Here is a 14,028-nt window from a genome sequence, read left to right as displayed (position 1 = left end):
AAACTGATAATGACAGTTTTGTACTACAAACCTGAGGTACCCTTGGTGAGACGGGTAGATTGGGACGTGGAGATAAGCATCCTTGATGTCCAGAGACACCATATAGTCCCCTTCTTCCAGGTTTGCTATCACCGCTCTGAGTGATTCCATCTTGAATTTGAACCTCTTTATGTAAGTGTTCAGGGATTTCAGATTTAAAATTGGTCTCACCGAGCCGTCCGGCTTCGGTACCACAAACAGCGTGGAATAATACCCCTTTCCCTGTTGTATGAGGGGTACCTTGATTATCACCTGCTGGGAATACAGCTTGTGAATGGCTTCCAAAACTGCCTCCCTGTCGGAGGGAGACTTTGGTAGAGCAGACTTCAGGAACCGGCGAGGGGGAAACGCCTCGAATTCCAGTTTGTACCCCTGCGATACCACCTGTAGAATCCAGGGGTCCACTTGCGAGTGAGCCCACTGCGCGTTGAAATTCTTGAGACGGGCCCCCACCATGTCTGAGTCTGCTTGTAAAGCCCCAGCGTCATGCTGAAGACTTGGCAGAAGCAGGGGAGGGCTTCTGCTCCTGGGAAGCGGCTGCATGGTGCAGTCTTTTTCCCCTTCCTCTGCCCCGGGGCAGGAAGGAATGGCCTTTAGCTCGCTTGTACTTATGGGAACGAAAGGACTGAGTTTGAAAAGACGGTGTCTTTTTCTGCTGATGTGAAGTGACCTGGGGTAAAAAGGTGGATTTTCCAGCCGTTGCCGTGGCCACCAGGTCCGATAGACCAGCCCCAAATAACTCCTCCCCTTTATACGGCAATACTTCCATATGTCGTTTGGAATCCGCATCTCCTGACCACTGTCGCGTCCATAACGCTCTTCTGGCAGAAATGGACATAGCACTTACTCTTGATGCCAGGGTGCAAATATCCCTCTGTGCATCACGCATATATAGTAATGCATCCTTCAAATGCTCTATAGTTAACAGTATATTGTCCCTATCCAGGGTATCAATATTTTCAGTCAGGGAATCCGACCACGCGACGCCAGCACTGCACATCCAGGCTGAAGCGATTGCTGGTCGCAGTATAACACCAGTATGTGTGTATATACTTTTAAGAATATTTTCCAGCCTTCTATCTGCTGGTTCTTTGAGGGTGGCCGTATCAGGAGACTGTAACGCTACTTGTTTTGATAAACGTGTGAGCGCCTTATCTACCCTAGGGGGTGTTTCCCAACGTGTCCTAACCTCTAACGGGAAAGGATATAGTGCCAATAATTTTTTAGAAATTAGCAGTTTTTTGTCGGGGGAAACCCACGCTTTATCACACACCTCATTTAACTCATCTGACTCAGGGAAAACTATTGGTAGTTTTTTCACACCCCACATAATACCCTTCTTTGTGGTACTTGTAGTGTCAGAAATGTTCAATGCTTCCTTCATTGCCGTGATCATGTAACGTGTGGCCCTACTGGACATTACGTTTGTCTCCTCACCGTCGACACTAGACTCAGTATCTGTGTCTGGGTCTGTGTCGACCCACTGAGGTAACGGGCGTTTTAGGGCACCTGACGGTGTCTGAGACGCCTGGACAGGCACTAATTGATTTGCCGGCTGTCTCATGTCATCAACCGTTCTTTGCAAAGTGCTGACATTATCACTTAATTCTTTAAATACGATCATCCAGTCAGGTGTCGACTCCCTAGGAGGTGACATCACTAACCCAGGCAATTGCTCCGCCTCCACATCATTTTCCTCCTCAAACATGTCGACACACACGTACCGACACACAGCACACACACCGGGAATGCTCTGATACAGGACAGGACCCCACAAGCCCTTTGGAGAGACAGAGGGAGAGTCTGCCAGCACACACCAAGCGCTATATATATATATATATACAGGGATAACCTTATATAAGTGTTATTCCCTTATAGCTGCTGTATAGTTTTTAGCTGCCAATAGTGCCCCCCCTTCTCTTTTTTACCCTGATTCAGTAGCAAGTCTGCAGGGGAGAGTCAGGGAGCCGTCCTTCCAGCGGAGCTGTGAGGGAAAATGGCGCTTGTGTGCTGAGGAGATAGGCTCCGCCCCTTCACGACGTCCTTATCTTCCGCTTTTTCTGTAAAAAATGGCAGGGGTTAAAATACATCCATATAGCCCAAGAGCTATATGTGATGTATTCTTTAGCCAACCTAAGGTATTATCTGTTATATTGCGTCTCAGGGCGCTCCCCCCCAGCGCCCTGCACCCTCAGTGACCGGAGTGTGAAGTGTGCTGAGAGCAATGGCGCACAGCTGCGGTGCTGTGCGCTACCTTAGTCTGAAGACAGGATCGTCTTCTGCCGCCGATTTCACCGGACCTTTTCGCTCTTCTGGCTCTGTAAGGGGGCCGGCGGCGCGGCTCCGGGACCCATCCATGGCTGAACCTGTGATCGTCCCTCTGGAGCTAATGTCCAGTAGCCTAAGAAACCCGATCCACTCTGCACGCAGGTGAGTCCGTTTCTTCTCCCCTTAGTCCCACGATGCAGTGAGCCTGTTGCCAGCAGGACTCACTGAAAATAAAAAAACCTAAAATATACTTTTATTTTAAGCAGCTCAGGAGAGCCACCTAGCCTGCACCCTTCTCGTTCGGGCACAAAAATCTAACTGAGGCTTGGAGGAGGGTCATAGGGGGAGGAGCCAGTGCACACCACCTGATCCTAAAGCTTTTATTCTTGTGCCCTGTCTCCTGCGGAGCCGCTGTTCCCCATGGTCCTTACGGAGTCCCAGCATCCACTAGGACGTCAGAGAAATTATAGATTTGATAGAGGATAACCACTCAGGCTCCCTTGCTGGTATCTGTGCTAAACAAGAGCAATCCTTATTACATGGAATGGGATCATCCTGAAAGGACATATCCTCTGCAGCATATGACACAGAGTCCCTGGACATTGCTTAATGGAGACCACAGACACTCCAAACACACACAGGGGAGGACAGACAGAGTTTCACAACCAAGAATGGCAAGAGAGACACAGAGATTGGAGCCAAGCCACACACAGCGCTTTTAATGTAAAGGGAGACCCTTATCAGCGCTGACTATGCACCTTAATAGGTTACACAGTCTTTATGCAGCCTCCCCTTCTACCGTTTGAGACAGCTGGAGTTGCTGTGGAGGGACTTGCTCTTCCTGGACAGCGCTGTGCAGGCAGGAAAATGGCGCTGAACGCTGCTGGGTCCGCCCTGAGGAGAAGCTCCGCCCCCAAATTGGCGCGGTCTTCCCGCTCTTCACAAGGATTATACTGCATTGAGGTAAAATGCTGGCTGAGATCCACAGACCCAGACAGGCTTGCTGACCAGTGCAGGGTTCAGGCACTGGCTCAGGGCGCCCCTCACAGCGCCGCACTAAGTACCGCTGAGCTTCCGAAGCGCAGTTAGAACTGCGCTCCTACCCTGTTGCCGCTATCTTCACACCAGCCCCCCGCTTGCTAGGTGGGACGGTGACTCACTCGCCACTGATCTTCAGCTCTGTAAGGGGGTGGCGGCATGCTGCTGGGGTGAGCGATCCCTGTGGCGGGGAACGATCTATCCCCTCAGGAGCTCAGTGTCCTGTCAGTGGAGATAGTGGCTCAGACCCCACAGGGGGGACACTACTCTCCCCCTTAGTCCCACGAAGCAGGGAGGCTGTTGCTAGCAGCCTCCCTGTAAAATAATAAACTCTAAAAAAAAAAACTTTACTAAAGAAGCTCTGTAGAGCTCCACTAGCTGTGACCGGCTCCTCCGGGCACATTTTCTAAACTGAGTCTGGTAGGAGTGGCATAGAGGGAGGAGCCAGCCCACACTCTCCAACTCTTAAAGTGCCAATGGCTCCTGGTGGACCAGTCTATACCACATGGTACTAATGTGGACCCCCGCATCCTCTAGGACGTAATAGAAACACCTATATTAAATAATAACCCTGACGCTCTTAGCCCCCTCAGGTTACAGAATATAGGGATAGCAATCTGAGTGAGATACACGAAATGGAAGTCACGCAGCAGCTATATGCACACACACACACAGTCACATTGTACAATGCAGAAATTATGACATGCAATAAAACTGCACTGGACAAGCAATACCAAGTATAGCTATACACTCAATAGATATATCAATGCACAGTAAAGACTGGATGTATATCACAGGGTACTTGTACTATATAACCCTGACTAAACGCACTCTTTCTTAACTAAAACTGTCAGCACACATGTAGAATACTTAAGTGTCCTGTAAAATGCACAGCACTGACATGCAGGCGGCTTTACAGAGGAGGATTTGCCCAAACAGTCCCAGGATCAGCTCAGCTTGCTAGAAATGGCGCCCAAACGCTGACAGGGAGGGAGGGAGGGGGGGGGGGGGGGGGGGGGTAAGAGAGAGAGAGAGAGAGAGAGAGAGAGAGAGAGAGCTAGAGAGAGAGAGAGATGCAGCTCCAGGGCGGGAACATTTACTCTAAATAGCGCCCTGGGGGAGGGGCTACAGGTCAAAGCCTTATCCCCTTGCTGGACTTCACCACCTGGTACTGCAGGCCATGTAGCAAATAGTTTTTAGTGAAATTGACCTGTGCCCTTGCCCTGGTGGACTAGTGGGGTGCCTGTACTGCCATAGTGTCCACGCCAGTGAGCGTGGCCCGCCTCCCACCGGCCGCACCGCATCGCGGTTTCAAGCATGTCCCGCCTGGGGGACCCTCTTACCTCCTCCTTGAGTGCGGCCACGGGATCCTGTAGAGCTGCGGTGGGGTGTGTGACTGACTGGAGCAAACCGGAGCCTCCTCTGTAAGTACCTGGCAACCAGGGCACGGAAGTATACAGCGACGCAGGGGGAAGCGATGGAGCTGCAGCAGATGTCTGACTGACATCTAACACTCACAGTGTCTCTGCTGCAGCCCTTGAAGTCTTCAATTTTCACTTTAGAAAGCTCTTCTGAGGGCTGCTGGAGCAGCCCACCTGTTGTATGCCTGCACTGTATGGCATCAACTACAAAACTGAGCTCCTCTGCACGGAGGCGGGGTTATAGAGGAGGCGGAGCTATGCATTCTGGGAACAGTCAATGCTTTTAGCCTGTTGGTGCCTCGGATCAGAATCCTACTTACACCCCCGATGTTATTCCCTGTGGAACCCAGTGTACCCCGCAGCAGAAAATACAACTATACAATCCCCGCTTGCTGGGGCGCCACTGACTCAGTCGCCACCGGAATCTTCTGGCTCTGTTAGGGGGTGGCGGCATGCTGCGGGAGTGAGCAGTCGCCTGGGGCGGCTAACGATCATCACCCGCAGGAGCTCAGTGTCCTGTCAGCGGAGATAGTGGCCATTAACCTATCAGGGTTGGACACTACTCCCCCCCCCCCCCCCCCCCTCTAAGTCCCACGAAGCAGGGAGGCTGTTGCCAGCAGCCTCACTGTGCCTAACTCTAATAAAAACTCCAATGGAGCTCCCCTAGCTGTGACTGGATCCTCCAGGCACATTTTCTAAACCGAGTCTGGTAGGAGGGGCATAGAGGGAGCCAGCCCACACTATTAAACTCTTAAAGTGCCCATGGCTCCTGGTGGACCAGTCTATACCCCATGGTACTAATGTGGACCCCAGCATCCTCTAGGATGTAAGAGAAAGTAGGTCATAATATAAAATGCGATCGTGGCAAGAACTGCAACTCAATTAGACTACTGGCCAAAACAAAACATACAAAAAGCTTATACCATGGCAAACTTTCAGGACTAGGACACATTTGGATAAATCATTTATATCATGTTTTTCAGGCAGAAGAGTCCGAAAAGCATTGCAATATTAATTGCTAGACGTACTGTATAAACAAAATAAAACAAAAATTAAGATTTTACTCACCGGTAAATCTATTTCTCGTAGTCCGTAGTGGATGCTGGGTACTCCGTTAAGGACCATGGGGAATAGACGGGCTCCGCAGGAGACTGGGCACTCTTTAAAGAAAGATTAGGTACTACATCTGGTGTGCACTGGCTCCTCCCCGTATGGCCCTCCTCCAGACCTCAGTTAGGGAAACTGTGCCCGTAAGAGCTGACATTACTAGGAAAGGATTTGGAATCCAGGGTAAGACTCATACCAGCCACACCAATCACACCGTACAACTCGTGATAACTATACCCAGTTAACAGTATGAACAACAACTGAGCCTCATTAAACAGATGGCTCAGAACAAAAAACCCTATAGTTAAGCAATAACTATATACAAGTATTGCAGAAGTCCGCACTTGGGACGGGCTCCCAGCATCCACTACGGACTACGAGAAATAGATTTACCGGTGAGTAAAATCTTATTTTCTCTGACGTCCTAGTGGATGCTGGGTACTCCGTAAGGACCATGGGGATTATACCAAAGCTCCCAAACGGGCGGGAGAGTGCGGATGACTCTGCAGCACCGAATGAGCAAACTCAAGGTCCTCCTCAGCCAGGGTATCAAACTTGTAGAATTTTGCAAACGTGTTTGATCCCGACCAGGTAGCAGCTCGGCAAAGTTGTAAAGCCGAGACCCCTCGGGCAGCCGCCCAAGAAGAGCCCACCTTCCTCGTGGAATGGGCTTGGACTGATTTAGGATGCGGCAGTCCAGCCGCAGCATGTGCAAGTTGAATCGTGCTACAGATCCAGCGAGCAATAGTCTGCTTAGAAGCAGGAGCACCCAGCTTGTTGGGTGCATGCAGGATAAACAGCGAGTCAGTTTTTCTGACTCTAGCCGTCCTGGAAACATAGATTTTCAGGGCCCGGACTACATCCAGAAACTTGGAAGTCTCCAAGTCCCGAGTAGCCGCAGGCACCACAATAGGTTGGTTCAAATGAAACGCTGATACCACCTTAGGGAGAAATTGGGGACGAGTCCTCAATTCTGCCCTGTCCATATGGAAGATCAGATAGGGGCTTTTACATGACAAAGCCGCCAATTCTGACACACGCCTAGCCGAAGCCAAGGCCAAAAGCATGACCACTTTCCACGTGAGATATTTCAACTCCACGGTCTGAAGTGGCTCAAACCAATTTGATTTTAGGAAATCCAACACAACGTTGAGATCCCAAGGTGCCACTGGAGGCACAAAAGGGGGCTGAATATGCAGCACTCCCTTAACAAACGTCTGAACTTCAGGCAGTGAAGCCAGTTCTTTTTGAAAGAAAATAGACAGGGCCGAAATCTGGACTTTAATGGATCCCAATTTTAGGCCCATAGTCACTCCTGACTGTAGGAAGTGCAGAAATCGACCCAGCTGAAATTCTTCTGTTGGGGCCTTCATAGCCTCACACCAAGCAATATATTTTCGCCATATGCGGTGATAATGTTTTACTGTCACATCATTCCTAGCTTTTATCAGCGTAGGAATGACTTCAACCTGGAATGCCCTTTTCCATCAGGATCCGGCGTCCAACCGCCATGCCGTCAAACGCAGCCGCGGTAAGTCTTGGAACAGACAGGGCCCCTGCTGTAGCAGGTCCTGTCGGAGCGGCAGAGGCCAAGGGTCCTCTGAGATAATTTCTTGTAGTTCCGGGTACCAAGTCCTTCTTGGCCAATCCGGAACGATGAGTATAGTTCTTACTCCTCTCTTTCTTATTATCCTCAGTACCTTTGGTATGAGAGGAAGAGGAGGGAACACATAAACCGACTGGTACACCCACGGTGTGACTAGAGCGTCCACAGCTATCGCCTGAGGGTCCCTTGACCTGGCGCAATATCTTTTTAGCTTTTTGTTGAGGCGGGACGCCATCATGTCCACCCGTGGCCTTTCCCAACGATTTACAATCAGCTGGAAGACTTCTGGATGAAGTCCCCACTCTCCCGGGTGGAGGTCGTGCCTGCAGAGGAAGTCTGCTTCCCAGTTGTCCACTCCCGGAATGAACACTGCTGACAGTGCTATCACGTGATTTTCCGCCTATCGGAGAATCCTTGTGGCTTCTGCCATCGCCATCCTGCTTCTTGTGCCGCCCTGTCGGTTTACATGGGCGACCGCCGTGATGTTGTCTGACTGAATCAGCACCGGTTGGTTTTGAAGCAGGGGTTTTGCTTGACTTAGGGCATTGTAAATGGCCCTTAGTTCCAGAATATATATGTGTAGGGAAGCCTCCTGACTCGACCATTGTCCTTGGAAGTTTCTTCCCTGAGTGACTGCCCCCCAACCTCGGAGACTTGCATCCGTGGTCACCAGGACCCAGTCCTGTATGCCGAATCTGCGGCCCTCGAGAAGATGAGCACTCTGCAGCCACCACAGCAGAGACACCCTGGCCCTCGGGGACAGGGTGATCAGCCGATGCATCTGAAGATGCGATCCGGACCACTTGTCTAACAGATCCCACTGAAAGATCCTTGCATGGAACCTGCCGAAGGGAATCGCTTCGTAAGAAGCTACCATCTTTCCCAGGACTCGCGTGCAGTGATGCACCGACACCTGTTTTGGTTTCAGGAGGTCTCTGACCAGAGATGACAACTCCTTGGCCTTCTCCTCCGGGAGAAACACCTTCTTCTGTTCTGTGTCCAGAATCATACCCAAGAACAGCAGACGCGTCGTAGGAACCAGCTGCGACTTTGGGATATTCAGAATCCAGCCGTGCTGTTGTAGCACTTCCTTAGATAGTGCTACTCCGACCAACAACTGCTCCATGGACCTCGCCTTTATAAGGAGATCGTCCAAGTATGGGATAATTATAACTCCCTTCTTTCGAAGGAGTATCATCATTTCGGCCATTACTTTGGTAAATACCATCGGTGCCGTGGACAGACCAAACGGCAACGTCTGGAATTGGTAATGGCAGTCCTGTACCACAAAACGGAGGTACACCTGGTGAGGTGGGTAAATGGGGACATGTAGGTAAGCATCCTTGATGTCCAGTGATACCATGTAATCCCCTTCTTCCAGGCTTGCAATAACCGCCCTGAGCGATTCCATTTTGAACTCGAACTTCCTTATATAAGTGTTCAACGGATTTCAAATTTAGAATGGGTCTCACCGAACCGTCTGGTTTCGGTACCACAAACATTGTGGAATAGTAACCCCGTCCCTGTTGAAGGAGGGGAACTTTGATTATCACCTGCTGGAGGTACAGCTTGTGAATTGCCGCCAGTACTACCTCCCTGTCCTGGGGAGTAGCTGGCAAGGCTGATTTGAGGTAACGGCGAGGGGGAGACGTCTCGAACTCCAGCTTGTATCCCTGAGATACCACTTGTAGAACCCAGAGATCCACCTGTGAGCGAACCCACCGGTCGCTGAAGTTCCGGAGACGGGCCCCCACCGCACCTGGCTCCACATGTGGAGCCCCAGCGTCATGCGGTGGACTTAGTGGAAGCAGGGGAGGGTTTTTGTTCCTGGGAACTGGCTGTATGGTGCAGCTTTTTCCCTCTACCCCTGCCTCTGGGCAGAAAGGACGCGCCTCTAACCCGCTTGCCTTTCTGAGGCCGAAAGGACTGTACTTGATAATACGGTGCTTTCTTAGGCTGTGAGGGAACCTGAGGTAAAAAAGTCGACTTCCCAGCTGTTGCTGTGGATACGAGGTCCGAGAGACCGTCCCCAAACAATTCCTCACCCTTATAAGGCAAAATTTCCATGTGCCTTTTAGAATCAGCATCACCTGTCCACTGCCGAGTCCATAATACTCTCCTGGCAGAAATGGACATTGCATTAATTCTAGATGCCAGCCGGCAAATGTCCCTCTGTGCATCTCTCATATATAAGACTACGTCTTTAATATGCTCTATGGTTAGCAATATAGTGTCCCTGTCAAGGGAATCAATGTTATCAGACAGGGAATCAGACCACGCTGCTGCAGCACTACACATCCATGCTGAAGCAATAGCAGGTCTCAGTATAGTACCTGAGTGTGTATACACAGACTTCAGGATAGCCTCCTGCTTTCTATCTGCAGGCTCCTTTAAGGCGGCCGTATCCTGAGACGGCAGTGCCACCTTTTTGATAAGCGTGTGAGCGCCTTGTCCACCCTAGGGGATGTTTCCCAACGCAACCTATCCGTTGGCGGGAAAGGGTACGCCATTAGTAACCTCTTAGAAATCCCAAATTTATTATCTGGGGAACACCACGCTTCTTCACACAATTCATTTAACTCATTAGATGGGGGAAAAGTCACTGGCTGCTTTTTCTCCCCAAACACAATACCCTTTTTTGTGGTAACCGGGTTAATGTCAGAAATGTGCAACACATTTTTCATTGCCGTAATCATGCATCGGATGGCCCTAGTGGATTGTACATTTGTCTCATCCTCGTCGACACTGGAGTCAGACTCCGTGTCGACATCTGTGTCTGCCATCTGAGGTAGCGGGCGTTTTTGAGCCCCTGATGGCCTCTGAGATGCCTGGGCAGGTGCGGGCTGAGATGCCGGCTGTCCCAAAGCTGCGTCATCGAACCTTTTATGCAAGGAGTTGACACTGTCGGTTAATACCTTCCACATATCCATCCACTCAGGTGTCGGCCCCGCAGGGGGCGACATCACACTTATCGGCACCTGCTCCGCCTCCCCGTAAGCGTCCTCATCAAACATGTCGACACAGCCGTACCGACACACCGCACACACACACAGGGAATGCTCTGACTGAGGACAGGACCCCACAAAGTCCTTTGGGGAGACAGAGAGAGAGTATGCCAGCACACACCAGAGCGCTATATAACAGAGGGATATACACTATACACAAAGTTAATTTTCCCCCTATAGCTGCTTATATCACAATTTGCGCCTAAATTTATGTGCCCCCCTCTCTTTTTTACCCTTTCTGTAGTGTATACTGCAGGGGAGAGCCTGGGGAGCGTCCTTCCAGCGGAGCTGTGAAGAAAAAATGGCGCTGGCTGTGCTGAGGAAGATAGTCCCGCCCCTTCAGCGGCAGGCTTCTCCCGCTTTTTTAATGAAAATTATGGCGGGAGATTAGGCACATATACAGTTTAGAACTGTATTATGTGCAGTTTGCCATTAAGGTATACTAATTGCAGCCCAGGGCGCCCCCCCCCCCCCCCAGCGCCCTGCACCCACCAGTGACCGGAGCGTGTGGTGTGCTGTGGGAGCAATGGCGCACAGCTGCAGTGCTGTGCGCGCTACCTTATTGAAGACCGGAGTCTTCAGCCGCCGATTTTCTCCGGTTTCTTCCGTCTTCTGGCTCTGCAAGGGGGACGGCGGCGCGGCTCCGGGAACGGACGATCGAGGTCGGGCCCTGTGTTCGATCCCTCTGGAGCTAATGGTGTCCAGTAGCCTTAGAAGCACAAGCTAGCTGCAAGCAGGTAGGTTTGCTTCTCTCCCCTAAGTCCCACGTAGCAGTGAGTCTGTTGCCAGCAGATCTCACTGAAAATAAAAAAACCTAACAAATACTTTCTTTATAGTGAACTCAGGAGAGCCCACTAAGTGCATCCAGCTCTGGCCGGGCACATATTCTAACTGAGGTCTGGAGAAGGGGCATAGAGGGAGGAGCCAGTGCACACCAGATGTAGTACCTAATCTTTCTTTAAAGAGTGCCCAGTCTCCTGCGGAGCCCGTCTATTCCCCATGGTCCTTACGGAGTACCCAGCATCCACTAGGACGTCAGAGAAATAGGTCTTAACAAACCCCACCACCTTTGTACAGCACAGGTTTATCTGGCAAACTAATGCACCTTGTCCCATTTATATGGTCTCATAGCTGCATTAAGTTCAAAAATGTCCACAATATATTAATTGGTAGAGTTGTTAGAGGACCAGTAACACCTTAACCTGAATTCTGCACTGTTATTGCTGCCTGTCAGTATCCACAAAGAGTGCACGTGAGGTAAGGAAGACAATCACCTGTGATTTAGTACAGTTCAGAATGAGTAGCTGTTCTGACACTAACCACCCTTAATTCAATACAGGGCACACATTGTTTATGATCATAGGAAAACCTCCCCCATTTTTTTTTAAACTTTGTATTACAAATATGCAGTTCCGCACCAACTGTATGCATGTATATCTATAAAGAATTAGAAATATTAAAGAATCAATATAATCACTGCTGATTAATAAATTCACAGAAGTTAACTATTGGTGGTGCTCCCAAATATTTTTTGTAAATCAAGCTATAGTTTATTAGTTTTTGTCTTTTTCTTCTAATAAACTGTAGTTTTTTAAAACTTTGTCACAATTTAAAAAAGGGGTTTATTAACAATGAAGTAAATCCAGAGTCAAGAGTACGTTCTGTGGAGAGAGCTCTGGTAACAGCCCAGAGGGCCAATCAGAGGCTGACTTTACAGAGACTCTAGCTTCTGACTTATCTTCCCGCTGCATCTCCATTCTGAAACCATTTTATCGGGTCACCAATGCTTTCTTATTTCTATAATAGAGAAACAGAGCAACCCCTGGGGCTTCAGAGAGGGAAGGAAGCAAGTTAATAAAAATGTAACCATTAGGTGTAAACGCAGTTTTAAGATGAAGGAACCTTGCATCTAAATTAATGATGTATTTTTCTAGTTAGCCATTTTTAGGTTATCAAATTCATTTAATTTTTGTACTTGGGGACAACACTAAATGCATTTCCTTCACATGTACTTCCTAAAACAGTAGAACATATCGATTTGGATTAGGGCTGAAAAGGACTTCCACCAAGACACTAGACACAACCAGTGAGGACTTACCTGTTGGCATGAGAATGAAGCAGTCCTCCCCACACAGCGAGGCGTTTATAGCTTCCAGCTGGTTGGTACGGAAGCGATGTAACCCAAACTTTTTGTGGAAAATCTTCATCATTTCTTTGGAGTGGGGAAAGTTGAAGCCCCGGAAACGCTCGTGAGCTGGGTTCTCTAGTGGGGGCTTTAGAAGGGAATCTACATGAGGCATGCAGGAAAAAGTAGTTCAGGTGACAAATAAAATTCAATTAAAACCATTATCATAATGCCAAGTGTTCCATCTTTTCTCAAAAGACACATTTAATTAAACACAGAAACTGGCCCAGTAGAGATCTACCTATAAAAGATAGGGCAAAAAGAGGATTTTGGTACTTACTGATAAATACATTTCTCTGAACTCACTCGGGGACACTGGAGCTCTCAGACAGGCAGACAGCTGGGGTGTGAAGGATACAAACTGGAGGTAGCAGATTCTAATAAAAAAAAAAAATTATGAACAGCTGGCTCCTCCCCCTTAATGCCCCCTAATCCCTCCAGTTTGAAAAATTGACAGAGAGAAGAGGGAACATGAAAAATCAAAACCATACGGGAAGGAACCAACGGTACCAACACGTCAAACAGCAACCAAGAACCTTTGAACATAATATCAAGCTGTTTGAATTAAATTTAACAAGAACACGCAGGCTGAGAGCACCGAGGTGGGCGTCCAGTGTCTCAGAGTAGATTCAGAGAAAATAAGAATTTACTTACCGATAATTCTATTTCTCGGAGTCCGTAGTGGATGCTGGGGTTCCTGAAAGGACCATGGGGAATAGCGGCTCCGCAGGAGACAGGGCACAAAAAGTAAAGCTTTCCGATCAGGTGGTGTGCACTGGCTCCTCCCCCTATGACCCTCCTCCAAGCCTCAGTTAGGTACTGTGCCCGGACGAGCGTACACAATAAGGGAGGAATTTTGAATCCCGGGTAAGACTCATACCAGCCACACCAATCACACCGTACAACTTGTGATCAAACCCAGTTAACAGTATGATAACAGAGGAGCCTCCGAAAGATGGCTTCCTAAACAATAACCCGAATTAGTTAACAATAACTATGTACAATTATTGCAGATAATCCGCACTTGGGATGGGCGCCCAGCATCCACTACGGACTCCGAGAAATAGAATTATCGGTAAGTAAATTCTTATTTTCTCTATCGTCCTAGTGGATGCTGGGGTTCCTGAAAGGACCATGGGGATTATACCAAAGCTCCCAAACGGTCGGGAGAGTGCGGATGACTCTGCAGCACCGAATGAGAGAACTCCAGGTCCTCCTTAGCCAGAGTATCAAATTTGTAAAATTTTACAAACGTGTTCTCCCCTGACCACGTAGCTGCTCGGCAAAGTTGTAATGCCGAGACCCCTCGGGCAGCCGCCCAAGATGAGCCCACCTTCCTTGTGGAGTGGGCCTTTACAG

At 49.2% G+C, this 14,028-nt stretch overlaps 1 protein-coding gene across 3 annotated transcripts in view; it reads right to left on the bottom strand.

The window, feature by feature from the left end:
- The window catches only part of BLM (BLM RecQ like helicase), a 188,562-nt gene that overhangs the window by 101,089 nt on the left and 73,445 nt on the right, over positions 1 to 14,028 (bottom strand). For all 3 annotated transcript variants that reach the window (XM_063925479.1, XM_063925478.1, XM_063925480.1), the window contains exon 8: positions 12,583 to 12,771. In XM_063925479.1, the coding sequence (XP_063781549.1) occupies positions 12,583 to 12,771 (189 nt within the window). The remainder of the gene's footprint in view (positions 1 to 12,582; positions 12,772 to 14,028) is intronic.

This window comes from Pseudophryne corroboree, chromosome 6, assembly GCF_028390025.1.
Source record: "Pseudophryne corroboree isolate aPseCor3 chromosome 6, aPseCor3.hap2, whole genome shotgun sequence".
Classification (NCBI taxonomy): domain Eukaryota; kingdom Metazoa; phylum Chordata; class Amphibia; order Anura; family Myobatrachidae; genus Pseudophryne; species Pseudophryne corroboree.
The sequence above is the reverse complement of the archived record's forward strand: the minus strand, read 5'-3'. Positions and strand labels throughout refer to the sequence as shown.